General features: G+C 43.8%; 1 protein-coding gene across 1 annotated transcript in view; it reads left to right on the plus strand.

Annotated features, from left to right (window-relative positions):
• Nucleotides 1–24,035, plus strand: part of NBN (nibrin) — a 54,493-nt gene that overhangs the window by 25,620 nt on the left and 4,838 nt on the right. The window contains exons 5-15 of the mRNA XM_075270307.1: nt 695–798; nt 973–1,090; nt 2,996–3,186; nt 5,052–5,161; nt 9,067–9,205; nt 9,471–9,737; nt 11,197–11,647; nt 17,325–17,402; nt 19,052–19,210; nt 20,784–20,897; nt 22,616–22,665. Of these exons, the coding sequence (XP_075126408.1) occupies nt 695–798; nt 973–1,090; nt 2,996–3,186; nt 5,052–5,161; nt 9,067–9,205; nt 9,471–9,737; nt 11,197–11,647; nt 17,325–17,402; nt 19,052–19,210; nt 20,784–20,897; nt 22,616–22,665 (1,781 nt within the window). The remainder of the gene's footprint in view (nt 1–694; nt 799–972; nt 1,091–2,995; nt 3,187–5,051; nt 5,162–9,066; nt 9,206–9,470; nt 9,738–11,196; nt 11,648–17,324; nt 17,403–19,051; nt 19,211–20,783; nt 20,898–22,615; nt 22,666–24,035) is intronic.

A 24,035-nucleotide genomic window follows, 5' to 3' on the forward strand; every position in this document is an offset into this window, starting at 1 on the left:
GCAGCACTGGGGGCAGTCCTCTGCATTCTAAACAGCACTGGGGGCATCCCCAATGCTGCAAGAAAACTCTCCAGCGACGCCTCCATCTTCTTCTGGAGCGCCTTCTCCCTGCGTCGTCTTCCGTCCTGGGTTTCAGTCTTTTAGGCCTCGGCAGAGCTGACTGCGCATGCATGGAACACAATAAAATGGCCGCTTACACAGTAAGCTGGTGCAAGCGGCCATTTTCTTGTGGCCTGGGTATGCGCAGTCGGCTCTGCCCAAGACCTAGAAGATTGAAACCCAGGATGGAATAAGACACAGGGAGAGGGCGCTCCAGAAGAAGATGGAGGTGTCACTAGAGAGTTCTTTCGCAGCATTGGGGACGCCCCCTGTGCTGCGAGAGAATGCATTTGCATACTGAATACGGATTTCTACAGAACGGCGGTGCGGAGAAGACATCTAAAGGTAGGAGAAGAATAGCCTTTCTTAAGGGTAGTCCTACGTGTTAGAAAAAAGGGTATCCAATGATAGGATCCCTTTAAGGTGTTTGTACACAGCCCCAGGTCTGCACCTTTCATCATACAATGTTCTGGACAATGTTTTTTCTGAATCTGTGACCTGTGCGCCCATATTGTACAGCATATTGTGTTGGACACTGTCTTTCCTATGGAATTTCATCTAGAGCTGACTTCTTTCTTCCTTTCTTGTCTTCTAGACATTATGTGCGTTGATCTGTTGTAGATCGATCATAAAACCTGAGTATTTCAGTGAGATGATCAAAGCCATTCAGCAGAAGAAACCCCTGCCCGCTGTTGCAAGGTATTTTATTTGGTCTTGAGGGATGTCTCAGCAGAACTTTTCCTCCGTCACATGGACATGGTGGATACATGTTATTGGTGGGAAAGCTTCTTTATGATGTGTATATGTTGTATACTTGTACAGCAGTTGGTTGATGATCATGTTCTTTCCTATGTGTATTTTTTTTTTTTCCAGTTTCATTCCTATAATTGATGAACCATCTTTGCAGTCGGAGTCATTGGACCTTTCAGAAAACACAAGGCGGAGAACAGTCTTCAAAGATCAGACATTCCTTTTCTTAACCTCAAAGCAGGTATCTACTGGATCTGAAAGCTAGACATTTCCTCTGTGTGCTTCCTGTACTACCTGTGTGCTGGTTACTGAATAACTCTAGCAAAATATTCAATATATGGTAAAGCATGTTTATAAGTATACAATGTAGGCATACAGTATACACTATATCAGGCATGCAATACTGCTGGAAAGAAAATGAACAATTCAGCAAGATGTTACACGTGTCATATTTAGTAGTTCCCTAATATGCTTCTATTCTTGTAAGTGTGAGTGAGTGAGAGAACTTGTCACCTTGTAGTCTGCAGGCAGCATGTAATAGAGCAGGAGGAACTGAGCAGATTAATATACATATTTCTGGAAAAAAATTCAGTATGAGTGCTCACTCACACAACAAGATTCAACAACCATGTGCTTCCCCTTGCATTGATAGACTTTAACGGCACTGTTCACATGACCATTGTTTTAACTGGTTCGTGGGAATGATCCAAGAAGGGATAGAGCCTGCTAGTTCTTGTGCCAGTTTTACAGATCCCTCAATAGAATTATGTCTATGAAGGATCCATGAAAACGGATCACCCTCGGGTGTACACTCTCATGGAAAAAACGTAACTTTTCATGGCCGGGTGCTTGGCACTGTCGTGTGATTGTAATCTGATTTGTCATGTCTTCATTTACATCACTGGTATCTATACTTAAAGGGATCCTCTCATTGGATACCCTTTTTTTTCTTAAGGGTCAGTTCACACGTGAAAACCGCCTAGCTTATTTGTGCGAGGTAAAAAACCTCGAGGAGTTTTTTTGACGCTGTTTTTTGCATTCCACGCGGTTTTTGACGAGGTTTTTGACGCGGTTTTCGCTAGCGGTTTTCGCTAGGGTTTTTTTTTCCTATATGTGCTATAGAAACTGCAGGCGAAAACCGCGCGGTTTTTTGCCGCGCGGTTTTCGCCTCCCATTCACTTCTATGCAATTCTTCAGGCGTTTTCCGCCTGAAGAAAGGTCATGTCGCTTCTTCAGGTGGAAAACGCTAGGAGGAAAAAAAAAGCTAGTGGTCTACATAGACCACCATGTTAAAGGAGAGGTTTTTGAAGCGAATTCCGCTGTCAAAAACCTCCCCTTTGCCCACGTGTGAACTAGCCCTAAGAAAGGCTATTCGTCTCCTACCTTGAGGTGTCTTCTCTGCGCCGTTGTTCGGTAGAAATTCCGGTTTCCGTCTGTATGCAAATTAGTTCTCTTGCAGCACTGGGGGCGGGCCCCACCACTCAAACAGCACTGGGGGCATCCCCAATGCTGCAAGAGAACTCTCCAGCGCCGCCTCCATCTTCTTCAGGAACGGCCTCTCTTCGCGTCTTCTTCCGGCACTGGGTTCAAACATCTATGTCTCAGGCAGAGCCGACTGCGCATGCCCACAGGTCGCAAGAAAATGGCCGCTTACTTACTGTGCCCGAGGCCTAGAAGTTTGACTCCCAGCGCCGGAAGAAGACGCGTGAAGAAGCCGTTGCTGACAAAGATAGAGGCAGTGCTGGAGGGAGTTCTCTCACAGCATTGGGGACGCCCCCAGTGCTGCGAGAGAACTCATTTGCATACAGACGGCAGCGCGGAGAAGACATTAAAAGGTAGGAGAAGAATGGCCTTTCTTAATGCTATTCCTATGTGCTAGGGAGAAAAAAAGGGTATCCAATGATAGGATGCCTTTAAGAGACCAGTGGGTGGTCCTACTCTGTAAGACTGCCCACTGGACTCCTAAGTCAAAAATGTATGCAGGTGTATAATATAAATATCCCAGTCTCTCTGTGTCATGTGATAAAGTCTGATATCTTGGCAGGGTTTGTGTTCTGTCACTGCACCATTTTCAATTATTCTGATAATAAAACTATATTACAATATATTTTGCTTCTTTGCTGTTTCCATTCTCTTTCTTTAACAGCACAAGAAGTTGAGTGCAGCAGTTCACTTAGGAGGGGGCACGGCCAAGCTGCTGACAGTGGAACCGGAGGACAAGGCCCTGCTAGGCAAATCCGGTGTTCGTGTTATCGATGTGGGTATAGCAGAGTCGCAGTCGTCAGAGTCCCAGGGATATCCGACCTGGATCACGTCTATAGTGGATCTACTGCGCAGGTTACTACTTTCTATGTATTTGGATAATCCCTTACAGAGTATACACAGTGGGATGAGATTATTTTCACAGGGATGATTCATTCACTTAATCTGCTACCCAGAATATCAGCATTATATTACTTGGAGACCCCACACGTGTAACCTGGTCATTGTCCAGGGACTATGGAGAGACAGATTTCAAAATCATACTTGAAGGATAAAAAGAAACATAGAAATAGGACAAATTACTATTTTTTTCTGAAAGTGCAAAATCCCTTTAAGTTTAGGACGCAACCCATAGACTAAAATGATAAGATTAGAGGAAAAGTTCATAACTACTTAAGACAGGCCATAAATGTGTGATTGGAGGCAGGCTGCATATGTACGGCGCCGCTTCTCATACCTGCACTATACGCAACTCAGGGCTTGAAGGATTTGGCTCCGTGCCCTGTACGGAGACTGGGTGTCAGTATTGCAGATCTGCTCCCTTTAACTGCATTACCAGCACTCTATACATGAACCAGAGCCAAGTGTTTCCGGCCCCGTGATGTGCAACCTCCACCGATCGCATATTTATGACTTAGGTTGGACATTCCCTTTAATAATGCAGACTACAGCGTCCAGGTGACATTTAAGCTGCGTGTACACGACTGGCACAAAATCCATTGAGTTCATCCATCAGAGTGTCACAACAATGGGCAGTAAAATATTTGTTATTAAAGGGGCGGCAGCACCAACTCCATTTGTAGGTTGCAGATTGGTGGGGGAACAACTGCATGGTCTCCCACTGATCACAAGAATGTCTGAGCAGCACAGTGGCTCAGTGGTTAGCACTGCAGCCTTGTAGCGCTGGAGTCCTGGGTTGGAATCCCGCCACAGGAACAACATCGGCAAGGAGTTTGCATGTTCTCCCCATGTTTTCATGGATTTCCTCCCATTCTACAAAGACATACGAATGGGGGGGGGGGGGAGTATATAGTGTCTCTGTTTTGCTCCCGAGTCTGAGTAGATTGGTAGTCGGGTAGCCATGGCCCTACTCCACCCAGTTCACTGAGAACCACCGGAGATGTCTGAGCACTCGTGGATGTATATACTTTTGTTGGACAACCCCTTTAGAAGATATAAAATGGTCAACTTTCTCTTTCTATCTGGTCTCATTACTTCGTTGTTAAAAATAAAGGCAGAAGCTCTCACGTGTCTTGTTCCCAAGTTAGTTGAGTCTCCTGTACTGCCAAATAGGATAGAGTCAAAGGGTATATATATATAATATGACTTCAGTGTTTCACAATTTCATGATTTGGGGTTTGTACGGGCGGTAGAAGCAGGACTTGTAGGCTTTAAGAGCTTTTTACATGAAGACACTGAATAAGTTATTAGAAAACACTGTATCCCCCAAGCCAATGGCTCTGCCATGAGATAAGATTGGTGACATCGGTTGAGCATAACACACATGACCGAGTGTGTAGTCCAAGGCTCTCCTAAGGGAGTGTCCAATGCTCTGTTCACTTCCAATGAGTATAGAGCAGGTCCATGTCATAGGATCAGAAGCCCCCATAGAGGTGAGTGCATATTCAGATATCGTTCCAAGTGTCATCTTTATTCCATTCTGCTGCAAAATCGCCCTCCTTGCCCCTTGAACGGCATACTCTGTCTTGTGCATGGCGCCTTATCCTGAAGCAGCAGATTCCTTGTACTATTCCTTCTAGTTCTTGTGTTACTATAAGCAGTACATTGTCAAATGTCACAGTACTCCCTGTTTATTATCTCTACTCACTTGTAATCCAGATTTTTATTACGATACTTTGATCTGTTGTTTCCTGTAAGTGTATATAGCAGCCATTGTTTCGTCTTACAAGATATACTAAACATAAATCTTGCTTTTACAGTAAGGGCCTGAGAACTATTCCCGAAGCTGAAATTGGATTAGCTGTTATCTACGTGTCAACAGAAATATATTGCAATCCTCGACAAGCCTCTTCGAATAGAAATGAGGCCGGTATGGCGGTACTTCATTTACTTTCTGCAGGGTAAAAAAAAATCGGGACTGTCAGGCCTATAAAGAGAATACTTTTAGCTATTGGGAGGAAAGAACCTTCTAAGTTTAAAGGAGAACGACAGTGGTAGCCAGATTATACAATAGGCCCTTCAGTGTGCATAAAAGATGGGAAAGAGTTAAATTGCTTACTTGATGATCTGGGCTTCAGATTAGAGGAAACATGCCGATCCTGTGTGTCCCAAATATAACACATCCTGTCTGTTCCCCGTCGTAGATACATTGTATGGATATAAATATAATTGTCTGCATCTTAAAGGGGCTGTCTCACCACAGACATCCCTTTTAATTGACTGTTTTTACCATGTAATAGTAGCCACTGGTGACATTCAGCCACAGTCAGTCTTTAAGATGGACATGCATGCACAGATACTGGTTTTCAATGCCATTGCTATGCCGATGACACCCAAATATACCTCTCTGGACCAGACGTTACCTCTCTGCTGGCCAGAGTTCCAGAGTGTCTAGCAGCCGTAGCCTCCTTTTTCTCCTTCCGCTTTCTCAAACTCCAACATGGAGAAAACAGAGTTCATCATGTTCGCCCCACCCCCTACAGCCCCTCCACCTGACCCATCTATCAAAGTTGATGGAACCATGGGTCCGTTGCCTTGGAATAACCTTGGACTCTGATCTATCCTTCAAGTCGCATATCTAAACCCTCAACACCTCCTGCCGCCTCAATCTCAAGAACATCCACCCCTGAAACCACAAAGATGCTGATCCAGGCGCTCATAATCTCCTGCTTAGACTACTCCCCTCCAGTCTACCTTAAACTGCGCTGCTCGCTTAGTACACCTCTCCCCCCCCCCCCCCTGTTCTTCATCAGCTGCTCCCCTTCACCAATCCCTTCACTGGTTACCTATAGCCCAGCGAATAGAGTTCAAAGTATTAACGCTGACATACAAAGCCATCCACGACCTGTCCCCTCCATATATCTCCAACCTAATCTCCCGCTACCTGCCCACACGTAACCTCAGATCCGCCAATGACCTCCTACTCCGCTCTGCCCTCATCCGCTCCTCACACAACCGTCTCCAAGATTTCTTCCGTGCATCCCCCATACTCTGGAACTCCTTACCAAGACACATAAGACTGACCCCCACAATCACACTATCCCCCTTCCCTCATACAGTGGGGCAAAAAAGTATTTAGTCAGTCACCAATAGTGCAAGTTCCACCACTTAAAAAGATGAGAGGCGTCTGTAATTTACATCATAGGTAGACCTCAACTATGAGAGACAAAATGAGAAAACAAATCCAGAAAATCACATTGTCTGATTTTGTAAGAATTTATTTGCAAATTATGGTGGAAAATAAGTATTTGGTCAGTAACAAAATTTCATCTCAATACTTTGTTATATATCCTTTGTTGGCAATGACAGAGGTCAAACGTTTTCTGTAAGTCTTCACAAGGTTGGCACACACTGTTGTTGGTATGTTGGCCCATTCCTCCATGCAGATCTCCTCTAGAGCAGTGATGTTTTGGGGCTGTCGCTTGGCAACACGGACTTTCAACTCCCTCCAAAGGTTTTCTATAGGGTTGAGATCTGGAGACTGGCTAGGCCACTCCAGGACCTTGAAATGCTTCTTGCAAAGCCACTCCTTCGTTGCCCTGGCGGTGTGCTTTGGATCATTGTCATGTTGAAAGACCCAGCCACGTTTCATCTTCAATGCCCTTGCTGATGGAAGGAGGTTTGCACTCAAAATCTCATGATACATGGCCCCATTCATTCTTTCATGTACCCGGATCAGTCGTCCTGGCCCCTTTGCAGAGAAACAGCCCCAAAGCATGATGTTTCCACCCCCATGCTTTACAGTAGGTATGGTGTTTGATGGATGCAACTCAGTATTCTTTTTCCTCCAAACACGTAAAGTGGTGTTTCTACCAAACAGTTCCAGTTTGGTTTCATCAGACCATAGGACATTCTCCCAATACTCTTCTGGATCATCCAAATGCTCTCTAGCAAACTTCAGACGGGCCCGGACATGTACTGGCTTAAGCAGTGGGACACGTCTGGCACTGCAGGATCTGAGTCCCTGGCGGCGTAGTGTGTTACTGATGGTAGGCTTTGTTACATTGCTCCCAGCTCTCTGCAGTTCATTCACTAGGTCCCCCCGCGTGGTTCTGGGATTTTTGCTCACCGTTCTTGTGATCATTTTGACCCCACGGGGTGAGATTTTGCGTGGAGCTCCAGATCAAGGGAGATTATCAGTGGTCTTGTATGTCTTCCATTTTCTAATTATTGCTCCCACAGTTGATTTCTTCAATCCAAGCTGGTTGCCTATTGCAGATTCAGTCTTCCCAGCCTGGTGCAGGCTACAATTTTGTTTCTGGTGTCCTTTGACAGCTCTTTGGTCTTCACCATAGTGGAGTTTGGAGTCTGACTGTTTGAGGGTGTGCACAGGTGTCTTTTTATTGTGATAACAAGTTTAAACAGGTGCCATTACTACAGGTAATGAGTGGAGGAAAGAGGAGACTCTTAAAGAAGAAGTTACAGGTCTGTGAGAGCCACAAATCTTGATTGTTTGTAGGTGACCAAATACTTATTTTCCACCATAATTTGCAAATAAATTCTTACAAAATCAGACAATGTGATTTTCTGAAACTAGAAAATCCTTTTTTTTTTTTTTTTTCCAGTATGATACACATGCAATTCTTAATGTAGTTATACTTATCTTATCCTCCTGGAGCATCATACACAAATCACACTTTCATGTTCCAGTACGGTGTTCAGCTCAGTGTTTTTTTTTTTTTTTGTTTTTTTTTCTCAGTATAATACGTACTCTATCCTCCTGGTGCATTATGCACCATAGAAAGGGATGTTGTCATTATGTTTCTTCAGTATGGTGCCACAACTATGTAATGAAGATGTTACATCTCTTGGTCATGTCACGTTTTATCTATGTCACTAAAAATTATGATTTATTTACTTATTTACCTTAACCTGTTTGAACTATTTTGACTACAATCAGCCAACTTTGTCTGCTTTCTTTCCTGCTTCACTTGCATCTTATCGCATGTATCACAGATGTTGCTTAATTAATTAACTTCCTGTCTATGTGCAGATGGGAGGGGCCTGGATTTTATGTGTGTCTCTTTTATTTTTATATAAGATTGCAGCATATTACAGCTCTGTATGCCATGAGTAAGGGTCTATCCCGAAACGCGTAATAAAAGTTAAGTTTTATTTTATACGGATACCTGACTGCAGTGCTGGATTTTCTTCAAATTTGCTTCAATGTGATTTTCTGGATTTGTTTTCTCATTTTGTCTCTCATAGTTGAGGTCTACCTATGATGTAAATTACAGACGCCTCTCATCTTTTTAAGTGGTGGAACTTGCACTATTGGTGACTGACTAAATACTTTTTTGCCCCACTGTAGATTGCAAGCCCTCGTGGGCAGGGCCCTCTACCCCACTATGCCAGTCGCTCACTGTTAGTATTATATCTACCTGTATATTTTTTGTACTGTATGTAAATCCTCAAATGTGCAGTACCATGGAATTAATATAATACTGTACAGTACCATGGAATATAATAATAGAATAATGTACAGCACCATGGAATTAATATAATAATGTACAGCACCATGGCATTAATATAATGTGCAGCACAATGGAATCAATACAATACTGTACAGTAATAATAACACATATATTGACTGAACAAGCATTTATATGTGTATGGCCATGTCCTATGTAAGTGGTCGGCTGTACCCTCATATCTGTTTATTACACGGTTATCCTTTTGTTTTAATGGCTGCCATATAATACAATATTATTACCTGTGGACCAGTATATCTAGAATTGTTGAGAAATTTATGTACGTCTTAATCTCATTCTTTAGGCAAGAATGGCAAGCATAACATTATGGGATCTACACAGTCTTCCAGCATGGCCGTTGATGAGACTGTGTTACCCCCAGCCACATTCAACACCACAGCTTATGTGGCAGACACGGAGCCACCAGACCCAACAGAAAACTGGTAGGTGACGTATATTCATACGGTTATACGTCATGACACAGGTCTATGAAAGCTTGACTATGGCTATTAGGCACTTTTTGCTCCCTGTTTGACCATGGAGTATAACTTACAATGTAACACTCCAACCAATATGTGGTGTAAAGTATCAGACATTTCTAGCAAGATCCTTCAGATTTATCATTCATTGTGAGCCAGCTAGCATTGGGAAATCTGCGCCAAAGTGGATAGAACACAAAAAGTCATTATTTGTAATCTTGTGAATTAGGATGGAGGTCAGTGGGGTTCGAGAAGTTAAAGAGACACCCGGAAGTAATAGAAGCAGTAAAACCAATGTAAGGAAGTATCCGGACGAGGAAGCAGGCGTCAGTGCTGACCGCAGAACCGACATATTTCAGAAACTCCTCCATCCGACAGAACGACCTCGCCCATCATCACAGGCCGAGAGTCCTGCCTCAAATAGACAGAGAGCGTCACAGAAAGTGGAGTCCTCAAATAAAATCCAGAATTATTTCCAGCCCGTCTCCAAGAAACGGTGAGTGGTAAAATATAAGGGGTGTAAAGGATTGTCTCAAGACACTTATTGCCTATCCACAGGATAGGGCTGGGCGATTGATCCGAAAATAATCTAAGCTGACGTGAATTTGTTTACATCAGTTATTATGATATTTGCAAGGTTCTACATGAGGACCAGCACAGATGTCTCTTCTAAATCATCATGTACAAAAAATAATAACCACACGTCCCTAAGAAGGTATCACTTGCAGTACCAGTACAAGGAAATGTTTCACAATGAATATAAAATATTACATGAATGCAGGAATAAACTAGAGAGCCGCCATCAATCTAGTGCTACAAACATATACACGTAGAATAGGGGCAACATGGTGGCTCAGTGGTTAGCACTGCAGCCTTGCAATACTGGAGTCATGGGTTCGAATCCCGCCAGGAATAACATCTGCAAGGAGTTTGTATGTTCTCCCCGTGTTTGCATGGATTTCCTCCCATTTTAAAAAGACATAGTGATAGGGGAAGAAAAATGTACATTGTGATCCCTATATGGGGCTCACAATCTACATTAAAAAAAATATACATATAGAATAATTACTCTTATAATGAGAAAAAGATGGTTCAGTCTTACCAGTCAAGTGGTTCTCTAATGAAGGTCAGGTCCACCCAGTAGTAAATCCGCTTGATCTTCTCCCTTGCTCACCCTTTTAGATCTATGTCCTGACCCCCATAAAAAGACTCCCGCCCTTACAAGGGCAATACCACAAAATCTGTCCCTTATAACCTCTGTCCGTACGTTTCTCGGCTGGTAAAGCCAATCATGAGGAGACCTGTGACCTGCTTGGACTTCTAATCTAGACAGCAGAGACACATTATTCCCAAGGTGTTTTAGTCAAGGGATGTCTATGGGAGTATGCTAGTTACAACAGTGGTGGTGTAGCATTCCTGCCTGATCACTAACTTATAACCACCTCTATAAAAAGCAGAAGTTTTGGCAGTTTGCTTGTCTGGAGCAGTCAAATGAAAGGAGACATCAGCAGTCATTGCAAGGAGGATAGACATCAGCAATGATCTTAGAGAAGAATGGTTATAAGTAGTGTTGAGCGAATAGTATTCAAAACTGTTGGTCAAATACCTCGCTTCCATAGGAATGCTAACACTATTTGCTCAACACTAGTTAAGGCCATTTTCATGTAGTTTGCTTAGATCTGCAGTGATTTTGCCCTGGTAAACATATTGGACCAAGGATCCATAGCAAAGTATAGTCAATATTTTAGAAGATAAAAATACTTGCCAAACCTAAAGTAACCTTGAACTAGATTCTTCTTAATTCTATATACATATTGTGATCCTTGCCATGACTGAGATATATTAGAATTATACTTTAAGCCAATACTTAGTCTAGACTAAATAATAAATGTTCACTTGCACAAAAATAAATCATAATAAGTTTATTTAATGATATTCCTCTTGTTCTGTTATAGAGACCGCGAAGAAGAAGAAGGCGAGACTTCTACTGCCAAATTGACCAGAACGGAAAAAGCCGCCTCGCAGATGTCACAGCCCGCAAAGGAAAGTGCTCCCCCAAAACTGAAGAATGCAAATGTAGACCCCCTTAATGGTCGTGATACTGATCTACAGAAAGAGCCAGTTCTGTGTTCTGGTGACAGACTTGGTAGCTCATATCGTCCGGGTAAGATGGACACATCAACCACCAGTCAACCAAAAGACTCCTTCGTGAAGAAAAGGAAGGAGCCTGAGGATGTGGTGGAGGAGTCCGACTTAGAAAATGAGGAAGAATGTGGCGGTGATGTAAAAGATAAAAACAACACTAAAAACAATTCCAGCCAGGTGAAAAGGCCTCGGGTAGAAACCACAGACGAATTTGGAGAAGACTTTGACATTGACTCTCTGGACCTAGAAGAAATCACAACAGTAAGTCTTGACAATTAAAGGGGCAAGTTCTGTCTGTATTTATTGGTTGCTCTTATTAGAGAGGTATTCCCATCTTGGAAATGTATGTATATTTCTGACATATCCTATGTATCAATGAAGAAATTAACAACTGGCTGTTATTAGAGACGAGCGAGTGCTATTCGCAACACCCGTTTCGAATAGCACGCACCAATAGGAATAAATGGACGCAGCCGACACGCAGGGGGGGTTAAGCAGCCGGCCACCAGCAAAGTCTGTGTTCCGGCCGCTTCCATTCATTCCTATGGGTGCGTGCTATTCGAAACGGGATTTTCGATTAGTACTCGCTCATCTCTAGCTGTTATCATTTGTCCTTGTGAAAGAGGTGTGTCCACAGAGTGTCAGCCAGTGCAGCGACACACCCAGTTGTCAGTTTATTCATGCACTTCTAAGTGGGATAATACAGGAATGTTAAAAACATGCTCTAAAATTGTTCTATGGGAAATACAAATATTTAGTAAAGCAGAAAGGTCAGGAGAGGTGATAGGTCATCTTTACAGAATAGGGTCATTCATTATTGACATTGGAGGAGGGGACATCAGTGTTTCCTGTCCAGGACTTTATGGAATTCGGAGTCTGTAGCACAAAGCTTCACTTAAAGTTATGGAAAACATAAAATAAAATACACCTTCTTTTAATTCTATTGTTTTCTGTATTAGGACTTGACAAATCACAAGGTGTCATTTATGTTAAAAAAAAATACTTAGCCAAGATCCAGAAACAGTGTGTGAAAAAATAATGTTACCCTTACTGCTTGTATGTGAACTAAGAGGGTAAGTAGCCGCCAGGTGCCAAATGCCATTGATAAGTGATTATTGGCAAGTATGATCACTTATCAATGCATAAAAGATGTTTTGTTTCTATAAAAGAAAAGACGTTTCTATAAAAGAAGTTTTGGTAGTTTTCTGGTCTACAGAATTTATGTCTGTGTTAGGGCTCATTCACACAGGGCAAGAGGAGGCGGATTCCGACGCCAAATTCAGCTCAGAATCCACCCCCTCACAATAGAGGTCTATGTAGACCACTAGATTTCTTTTTTCCGTGAGCGATATTTTCCGGCTTACGGAAAAAAGAAATGAGCTGTCCTTTCTTCAGGCAGATTCCGTGGCTGTTTCAGACCCGGTTTCCGCCTCGCAGCAGCACCCTTCAGACAAGGCCCATTCATTTAAGCCTACTCCTCAGGGAGAAGCCGCAACAGTCGTGGCAGGCGCATTTTGGCCTAATTTTGTTGCGACTTCCCGCATCAGAATCAGGACCAAAATGTGTGGGGTTTATCCCCGTGTGACCTAGCCCTCAATACATTGCCAAGGAAGAAAGACATCAGCAATGATCTTAGAAAAGCAATTGTTACTGCCCAGCATTCTGAGAAGGTCTATAAGGCCATTTCTAAACAATTTGATGTTCATTATTCTAAAGTGAGAAAGATGATTCACAAGTAGAAAACATTCAAGACAGTTGGCCGTCTTCCCAGGAGCGGACGTCCCAGCAAGTTCATCCCAAAATTGTAAGGAATAGTGGATGCAAAATCCCTCCAGAATAGTGTTAAGGAGATAAAGAAAACCATTACTTAAAGGGATTCTACCACTAAACCAAGATTTTTTTCTAATTACCACGTCGGAATAGCCTTAAGAAAGACTATTCGTCTCTTACCTTTAGAGGTGGTCTCCGCGGCGCCGTTCCTTAGAAATACCGGATTTAACTGGTATGCAAATTAGTTCTCCACAGCAATGAGGGCGGGCCCCAGTGCTCAAACAGCGATGGGGGCGTCCTCAATGCTGCGAGAGAAATCTCCAGCACCGCCTCCATCTTCGTCTGTAATGACCTCTCTTCGTGTCTTCTTCCGGTGCTTTGTTCAAGCTTCTACGCATGCACAGTCAGACCTGCCATCGGGCCTCGGGCAGAGCTGACTACACATGCCCGCGTCCATTTTTTTTTTATTTATTTTTGGGGGGGGCAGTCCGCACTGTTGCCCGAGAGCTCTTTCCAGCGACGCCTCCTTCTTCAGCTGCAGCCCCGCCTCTTCTGTCTTTTGTACATTTTTGGGAGGCCGTTCTTGCTCTTGTAGTTCAATACAGGAGCGTACTGTGCAGGCGTCAGAAGTTGGACCGACAGAAGAAGACAAAAGAGGCCGGATTGCAGCTGAAGGAGGCGTCGCTGGAGTGAGCTCTCGGGCAGCAGTGGGGACGCCCCCATCGCTGTTTGAACGCTGGGGCCCGCCCTCATTGCTGCAGAGAACTCATTTGCATACCGGTTAAAAACCGGTATTTCTAAGGAACAGCGCCGCGGAGACCATGTCTAAAAGTAAGGGGGCATTCACACGGAGTAACGCTGGGCGTGTATCACAGCCATACACGCCGGCGCTACGGCAGACTGCTGGAACACTGCCCCCTAAGAGACGAATAGCTTTTCTTAAGGCTATTCTGACATGGTAATTAGAAAAAATCTTGGCTTAGTGGTAGAATCCCTTTAAGTTATTAAGAGATCTTAGAATTAACCATTTCACTGCCCTATTGAAATTAAATGAACCCTTCACTGATACCACCTCAGAGTGGTTTTCGCAACTCTTAAATTTACCCTCCATCAAGCCTTAGTGCCCCAATACTTATCTGACCACGACTTTGCTGCACAACATGTTCCATAACTCCTGTATACTTGAGTCCGACCATGGCTGTAAGTCTTTTACAGAGAGGTTGTGGTCCGGTAAGGAGCAAGGCCCAATGGCCGGAGGGTTAGGTGTGCGGTCACAGAGGTGGGGCACACATCTATCAGACATCACCTAGCCGCTGGATATGCCATACATTTCTTTAGTGTAACGCCCCTTTAAATGCTAGATCTTGTTCTTGCAGTCGGCACGTAGCTGTTCCAAACTATGGAAACGACAACTCTATTCAGGCTTCTTGTTGTAGGCGGACGTGTTCTTTCTACATCTCAGTACAGATTGATGTGCACATTCCTAGGTCTGTTTTATTTGTGGGGTTTTTTTTCTATTTTTTAAATTTAGTATTTATAATAATGGAAAATCCATTTGTGTCCTGCGAATTAATCTGTAACATCATGCTGACACAGTGTTCACAGGGGCGCGCTCTGCTGACTGTGTCGGCCCGGCTTTGTCAGGATGTCACATTTTATCAGTCACAGACATATGCACAAAAATAAAATGATTAAAGTTGTTGTGTAATGAAAAGACTCTGCTTCCAAAGGTACACTGCCCATTACCAGAGCGATGCCCGCCGAGAGCCAAGAATTCGGGAGGGCGGCAGTTCTCACATCAGCAAATTGCCACTGAGATATATGTGTCTGCGGCCACGGACAGGCCGGCTATTATTGCGGGGCCAATACATGTCATGTGATGTTTTTGTATACTTATATAATAGTCACTGGCGGCAGTAGACGCCTGAAATCCCTTTGGTGTTTTAGGGTCTATTCATGATGAGTCTTCACGGATCTTTTTTTGTACACAGACGTCGCACTACATATTTTTCAGCAGAGTTAAAAACTTAGCAGTTTTAAGGACTGTTTAATCCGATTGTACATTTCCCCAACGCTAGTAAGTACAACCAAAGTCCTTGCGCACAACCCTAACCTCTATCAGTGACTACCACGTGCGACTTATCACCGTATCGAGGTTTGTTTCTGATCTCCTATCTCCATACACTTCCTGTTACTTCAATATCTTTGCCGACATGCCTTGTAAAATATAAGAGGAGGGCGGGAGAGAATTAATGGCCGTTTTGTCGATCTGTTGTGTGAATATAGGTTTAGTAAAGTTTTTCGTAATTCACTAGTGCGGGTGAAGGGACCAAACTTTGTGCCTGTGTCTTTCACTATTAATTCTGTCTTCTTATCGGAGTGATTTTTGTCTGTACTCTGTACAATGTAGTTTATGGAGAGAGGGAGGAGGAGGAGCAGAGAGATAGTCACAAGACTGTCTACAAAGTTAATAGAGTTTTCTCTATCAGAAGGCTGGATAGTAATAGATAACCGATACATGTGATTTCTCCATTTCCTCCCCCTCCCCTCTCCATAGATATCTATTGACAAGATTTTATCAGTGGCAGAAGGAGGCCAATAGGCAGAGAAACCATGTATCCATAACAGGCCATCTTGTATTTAGGTTTTAGAGGAAATTTCATTGCCTCACCCAGATGCAGTACAGAGGCACACTGAGAGGACTTGTACATGATTGGCTCCAGCCCATCAGATTGGGAGCAGCGGATAGAGAGAATTAGAAGCAGGGGAACCTTCCTAAAGGGATCCTGTCACTCAGACACAATTTTTTCTAAGTACCACGTCGGAATAGCCTTAAGAAAGACTATTCGTCGCCTACCTTTCGCCATCTTCCTCAGTGTCCCCAATGCTGCGAGAGAACTCTCTCCAGTGCTGCCTCCATCTTCGTCAGCAGCGTCCTCTTCAGACTCTTCTTCCAGCGGTGGAGCAGACTGCGCATGCCCACAGGCCACGAGAAAATAGTGGCCATTTTCCCGTGACCTGTGGGCATGCGCAGTCTGCTCAGCCCGAGGCTTAGAAGTTACAAGGCACCGCTGGAAGAAGAGACTGAAGAGGACGCTGCTGACGAAGATGGAGGCGGCGCTGGAGAGAGTTTTCTCACAGCATTGGGGACACGCCCAGTGCTGTTTGAGCGCTGAGGCCCGTCCCCAGTGCTGCGTGAGAGCTAATTTGCATACCGAGAAAAAAACAGGATTGTAGGCGAATGACGGCACGGAGAAGACGACGAAAGGTAGGAGACGAATAGCCTTTCTGAAGGCTATTCCGACGTGATACTTGTCTGAGTGATAGGATCCCTTTAGTAATAGCCAAATCACCATAATAGACCGGATTTGACTTCATGAGACATGACCACTGGATCACACACCGATCACAATTTGAATGCAGTGTCACTTCGAGGGGGTGCGCAATAGGAATCACAGAGCCAGAGTACAACGCTTGGCTATATCTGATGGTCCTATTGAAAAGAGTGGAGTGGAAGTGTACAAACTGGGGTGCCAATTCTTCTGATCAGTGGGGGTCTCTGTATGTACCGACACCACATCCTTTGGATAGGGGGTAACTTTTCGGTACTAGAATACCTTTTGAATGCTATTGGAGTGCTGTTTGGGCTCTACTCTGATAATGTACGTTACATATTGTGGCGGCAGGGCTAAGATGGAGGAGATCCACTACAACTTGCATAAATGAGTAGTTTGGCTGAGTATATATGTGTAATGGAGGGAAAGATGGGACTAATGTGAAGTAGCAAATGAATATGACCTAATGCAACAAGAATCTGTGGCTACCAAAGGGCTAAACCGGTCACAAGTTCTTTCTTTAGTGATTTAATTTCTGTCACATTTTTGGCTCCGTCACAATTCAGCTTGATTTTCGTGACTTCGCCCATTTTCACAGGCTCCGCATGAATAGAGAATACAACTTGTGCCCAGCTTTACATTCCTGCAATATTTCTGTCGTCGCTTCAGAGTATTAATTATTTTCGGTTAATATTCTGGATTTCACTTTCCCCCTAATTGAAAATTCCAAGTGCATGTAATAGCCTGTGTCAGACCAAGAATTATTTCAGGAATCCGGTTTACACGGCCACCGTACAGATGTATTAAGCATTATGTTTTTATTTTTTCTGTAGGTGCCAGCAATGGACATTCAGAAAATAAAGACTGAACCGGACATCAAACAGGAACCTATATCTCAGGAAGACGTCAAAGTAATCCGCTCCTCTTTATCTCATGATAACCTATGTAGTTATTCGGGGTATGGATTTCTCTCTGTGGGGGGATAAACCATCTCCGTGTTGGGTTTTATGGCAGTGATTTACAAGGGGAAAACCCTGTTGGATTCAGGTGACTCGAAACGATTTGGGTTCTGGTGACCGACCCTCTGTAAAGGGGTAGATCTACTAACGCAGTCTAGTCCTAAGCTAAAGTTTAGACTAAGTCTTGGATGATCGGTTTCTTGCTTGGCTTAGTTTAGATTTTTGGCGCCTATTAAGCCACATCTCTTCCTATTAAGCCTTGCTGTATGTCCAAGTGAAGCACAACACACTTGAGGATCAAAAAATACGGCTGCTGTCTTCCAGACGTAGTGTAAGGTTGTGTCTGATACCACGCGGACAGGTGTGGCACTGTTTTTGGAAGATAGTAGTCATGTTTTTGCAGTCCTGTACTAAACAATAAATGTTCCAGGACTCTACTAGTACACGCGTGACAAAGTGTGAACTTAGCACTAGAATAATAGGATAGGAGTTCCACTTTAAGATTAGGGCTACACGGCAACTTTGGCCATGTTGCCATGTGGTGCCTACACTCATGTTAGTGAATGGAGTCACATTCTGACCCCGAGGGTGGCGCCACCTTTGGGCTAGTTTACAGTGAGTTTTTTGGCTACTGATTAGACACAGAATCCGCCTCAAATCCGCTGCCAAAAACGGCTCCCATTGACTTCAATGGGAGCCGGTCACTTGTTTTTTCTGCTAGCTAGTAGAGGAAAGAAGAAGTGATTTGCCCTATCTTGCCACGGCGTCCGCGGCTTGAGACAAGCTCCAGTGTAGGTCCATTCATTCGGGCCTCCACAGTAGTAGGATGCCACTATCTTCCAAAAACAGTGCCACACCTGTCCACGTGGTATCAGACACAACCTCAGACTACGTCTGGAAGATAGCAGCCGTATTTTATGATCCTCAATTAAGTGTTTTGTGCTTCATTGGGCAAACAGCAAGGCTTAATAGGAAAAGATGTGGCTTAATAGGCAACAAAAGTCTAAACTAAGCCAAGCAAGAAACTGATCATCCAGGACTCCAGTCTAAACGTTACTAGTCTGTCGCCCGTCCCAGCTATACAAATAAATCGTATCTGCAACATTTTCCTTTGTGTCAACATACCCTTTGTGTGCAAAGGAGTCAGCAGGGCAACTCAGTGATTTTCAGTTGTGTGACGACAGTCATGGTCAAGGACACTGTGTAGCCCTGGCCTAAAGGGAACCATGAAATCCCCGTGTGCTCCCTTGTTATGTATAGCTTTATTTTACTATGAAACGCTGTCATAGAGAACACCGAAAAACTCTCTAATAGAGGGCCACCTTCCTGACGGCTTCTCCTCTCCTGGCTCAACTTCATTGACCAGTGTCTTCTTTGGCACAAATAGGAAGAAATGAATGACCTTAATCCAGGCGGGCCACCAAACCACCCCAATGACGCCATACTGTCTTCTTACTTTCTTTTAACTATCTTTTAAACTATTGTATGTAGGCTGTTGGGTTTCTGATCTATTCTCCTTCCTTAGTACGTTAGGCACCTTACGTAGCACCTTTGAACACTTAAAAATGGTGTCCCCCACTGTTTTATGTTCATCACTGTAGATGCCTTTCCAACTAAAACAAGAAAACGACAATGGGATTCCAAGTAAACTCTTGCTGTCGGAGTTCCGATCTTTAGTTGTTGGTCATTCAGGAAGAAACAGTCAGAGCACCAACAAAGCCAATCAAGAAAATAGGGTGAACTTCAAGAAATTCAAGAAGGTAATATACCATGATGACTTTTATTCTGCTACTGTAGGTATAAATAGCAAATGTTAGTGAGCTATGCTTAGGATATGTCATTAATTTAAGATTCCTGGGGGTTGGACACCAAGGCTCTTCATCGTGCAGCAGCATAGTGTACTAAGCCAAAACCATATGACTCTGTACACTGTATAGCTTTTACATTTCAGCTCCCATAGAATTAAATGGCAACTGAGGTGTAATTATGATGCTCAGCCCTTGCACAGTGTATGAAACTGCTTCTGGGTCTGTACACTGTGGAGGGGCTGGGGGTTCAACCCGCAATATTCTCCAATTAGTGGCCTATTCTAAGTATTAGTCTTACTCTTTTGGCCTTGGACAATCCCTTTAAGGCTGGTCTTACACGGCCGTAAATGGTCCGTAATTGAGGCTTTTCAATTGCGGACACATTATATTCAATGCGGCCTCTTACACCACCGGATATTTTATCCGTGGTGTGACCGGGCCGCAACTGTGGTCCGCAATTTATAGGACATGTCTGTGAATTGCGGCACTGCACGGACCCGCCCATAGGACTCTATGGACACGGATATCTGTGGAGCCTATGTTGCCGATCAGCAACTTGCAGACCGTACACTCAATACGGTCATGTAAGACCAGCCTAAGGTGTTATATGCAGAGAGGATATCTCTTATCTCAGTTAGATTGGAGATTACAAGGAGCGTCTCTTCTGGAGGACCCACCTGCACATTACACAATTGTGGACCATTGATTTTAATGGGCTTTGTATAATTCTTTATTTCTCCTGCGGAGGAGCTTGAAGGGAATTGTACATTTGTTGCCATATTTCTGCACAGCTAGGGATCAACTTTTTGTCATTAGAAGTTGTTGTACAGAATTAAAGGGGAGGGATTCAGGTGCATGGGGAATATTGAAACCCAGAATGGCATGGAGTTTTTATTGCCCGGATCTAGAGACTTTGATGCTATGGAGGAGCTTCCATTGCACTTTCAGCTCATTTACATATGGGGATAATTTTTTTATTTTTTTTAAATTTTTCTTTAAACCCTTTGATTGGGGTAACAAAAGATATTCGGGCACTTATACTTCACGCCCCTCACATGCCAGCAAAATTTACACAGGGGTCAGTTTTTCATCGATAGGCTCCCTTTAAATGGTGGACGCGGTTTTATATTTTAGATGTCGGACCCCATAATTGAGTTGATATTTGTAGCAGACTATGGAGTCGGGAGGCCAGACTACCAATCCCGACTCCTTCATAAATGACTGACAGTCATGGTCAGACAGAAAGAGTAAAGAAGCTCCAATTCACGAAAAAAGCTAGTGATTGAATTCCTTTGATATGTAACAAACTATACATCTAATTACCCATACGATGTTAATAATTGTACATTATATATTACATATGTACATACATGTTAGTACAATTGGCTTCAAAATAAAGTGATTAGAGTTGGAGTCGGGAACTTTTTCCAACTCTGTCTCCCCGACTCTGACTATACAGCCCTGTTTGGTTGCGTTACACTATTTGCCTACAAACCTCTTACAGGATTATTCTCTGTAATAACAGATCGCTTATCCCGGGTCTGGAGGTTTCCCGCACATCATCGGAGGCTCTGATTTAATAGCACATGACAGGAAGAAGAACTCTGAGCTAGAACAGTGGTTACGCCAGGAAATGGAGGTAAGGAGCGTGAAAGGGGAAATAGAAATGCAGAAGGTTATACAGGGCTGTGACTCGCACTTCTCTATAGGGCTTATTCTGAGCTTTAAGACGTATCTTTATTTTCTGATAGTGCTACATTTACGTATTACAATACCAGCCATAATATCATGTGCTGATATAGAGGAGAAGATACTGGGGCAAACACAAAATCCCCCCTGGTGCCCTATATAGAAGGCCGACATTTACATATATTTAAAAACCCACAAGAAATGGGGTTGCTGGTTACTTAAAGGGCTATTCCCAGGATCATAATTTAACATTTTTATGGTAGAATGTATCTCGGGGGTCTCAACTCATTGTAAGCGTCCGGTTTTTAAGGACTACTTGGGATAGGGACCGTTCTGCCAAATGAAAGATAGACCTGTGTGAGCAATCTCTAGAAGGGCCCCACCGTAATCCATTTATTTATAGGATCAGGCCTTACAATTCAAGCATCATGTCCAATCAGAATTGTGATCCCAAATGTAGAATATAATGTTAACTACATTGTGCTTCTTATTAGAATACGCCTGACTTCCATCAAATGGCTGTGACATTTCACTATAATAGCTGTCAGATGAATAACTTGTGCGACTGTGTAATAGCAGACAAGGATCTGCATAGTAAAATTATTATGTTTAACCATTTTATGCCCTACAAACTATCATATCCTTACTATTGGTTATAAGAGTCTGATCACTGGAGATTCCACCACTAGAACAGCCCACGACCAGGACAACAGAAGTCTTGGTTCCTCCATGTGAATGGACTCCATTCAGTAACCAAATCTAGCGCTATCATCATCAGTCTCATTGGCTCTGGAGCGGCAGCGCATATGATTGGTCTCTGGGGGACATGTTTGTGATGGGGAAAGGGTCCTAGTGGTGGATACTTTCACTGGAAGTTATCATTCTGGGACACTTTATCCTCAGTCTGCGCTTGCTCAATGGGAGTTGCATCCCCGAATCTGCTTGAAAAATGCGGAGAGAGGAGTCCTGCTTGCATTTTTTGGACAGAAACCCAATGGTCCCTATTATAATATAACTACCACAGAATTGGATATCTGTTTCTTGGTTGAAGCTGGATTTTATCAATTCTATTATAATATATGGGATCCGCTGGTTTTCACAAGTAACCGATTTTTACATGGACTAGGTTTCTATTTTTCGGGTCCCCAAGCAAGTCCGAAGAACAGAAAGCCGAACGCTAGTTGTCCAAAGCAGAGCAGCGCTGCCTCTCTGTGTAATACATTCCAAGATGGCTGATGATGGAGCCGCACTTGGCCAGATGTTGCTATACATTGCACTAGTTTCCTATGCCGTGTGTAAGGTTATATGGTGAAGGGCCCTGATAGACGGGTCTAGTCGTGTGTGCCAGCACAGGGTTGGGATTTGGCTGTAGTACACAGGGGTCTGGCTCTGCTTAGACAGCACTGACTATGACCTTACCATTGTATATTATAGAAGTGTTTCCAGAATGAACATTTGTAAGATGTAGATGAAAATATCTAACCCATTAAATGCTGGGAATACAACATGTCTTACAAGTAGAGGTGACAGTGCCGATTTTCTAGGTTGGGGTCCCCTGTACATTGGAGTGATTCCTGGACCGCAGCCTATTAGGTAGTATATCTGCCCAGAGTAATGTAACGTCTTCTTATAATGAACCATTTACAATATGAGCTTATTGTATTACAGGAGCAGACTCAACAAGCCCGAGAACAGTCACTGGCGGACGATCTTTTCAGGTGAGGTCTTTATACACATCCCGCTGGCACACTTCAGCGAATCCTAAACCACAGATTCCCTCCCCCGCCATTGCATTATTCCCGGTTACATAATGTCTAATAAAAGTCATGGCAGGTTTAAGCAGCTTCTGGCTGAAACTCTTAAATTCTTCCACTGGAAAATGAGCATACACCCTGGAACTTATCTATTTCATGTCGGAAAGGCTTTGACTTCTTTCCACATCTTGTAATGATTTTTGAAGGTGCAGTCGGGCAGCGACTTTTGGAACGTTCTACAATGGGTTGACTGGCACTAAATCAATGAAAATCCCTGCCCTATGATCAATAGTGTGATTTCATATTTCCTTTTCTGGGAATAGCCACACATAATAACAGATTTCTATGAGGTCAGCAGACTCTGTATAGCCTGAACCTTTAGAGGCCCCATCAGAGAGAAAAATTCCTTCCCAACCCTAAAACGGCAATTGGACGAAATGTTCAGATCAATAACTGATCCCAAAAACTCTAGTTCCTGTGACGCTGGGTTCACACCTGCGTCTGGGGTCTCCGTACTATGGTTTCCGTCTTCTGCATGGCAGAAGACGGAAACCATAGATCGGGTCCGGCCGTGCGCGGCGGTGAGCGTTTTAGGCTCTCCGCCGCGAAACCGGATTTTTTTATCCGGACACAGAGTACTGCATGTCCGACTCTGTGTCCGGATTATAAAACCCGGTTTCGCGGCGGAGAGCGCAAAACGCTCACTGCCGCGCACGGCCGGACAGCTTTCTCACCCATTCAAATGAATGGGTGAGAAAGTCTCCTGCAGGCTTCCGTCTCCTGCATCTGTTTTATGCAGGAAACGGAAACCTGCAATAAGGACCGACGACGCAGATGTGAACAAGCCCTAACCTGTGATATTTTTAAAGGGATTCTATCATTACAATCAAATTTTTGTCGATCACACGTAGGCTATTCTTTTCCTACCTTTAGATGTGTTTTCCGCGCCGCCGTTGGGTAGAAATTCCGGTTTTCGTCTGTATGCAAATGAGTTCTCTCGCAGAACTGGGGACGTCCCCAATGATGCGAGAGAAATCTCCAGCGCCACCTCCATCTTCTTCAGGAATGGCCTCTTTGCGTGTCTTCTTCCGGAGCTGGGTTCAAACTTCAAAGTAAGCGGCCATTTTCTTGTGGTCAGCAGGCATGTGCAATCGGTTCTGCCCGAGGCCTAGAAGTTTGAGCCCAGCTCCAGAAGAAGACGTGCAGAGAGGCCGTTCCTGAAGAAGATGGAGGCGGCGCTGGCGCTGGAGATTTCTCTTGCTTCATTGGGGCCCGCCCCCAGTGCTGTGAGGGAACTCATTTGCAAACAGACGAAAACCAGGATTTATACCGAA

The sequence above is a fragment of the Leptodactylus fuscus genome, chromosome 4 (genome assembly GCF_031893055.1).
Source record: "Leptodactylus fuscus isolate aLepFus1 chromosome 4, aLepFus1.hap2, whole genome shotgun sequence".
NCBI classification, from domain to species: Eukaryota; Metazoa; Chordata; class Amphibia; order Anura; family Leptodactylidae; genus Leptodactylus; species Leptodactylus fuscus.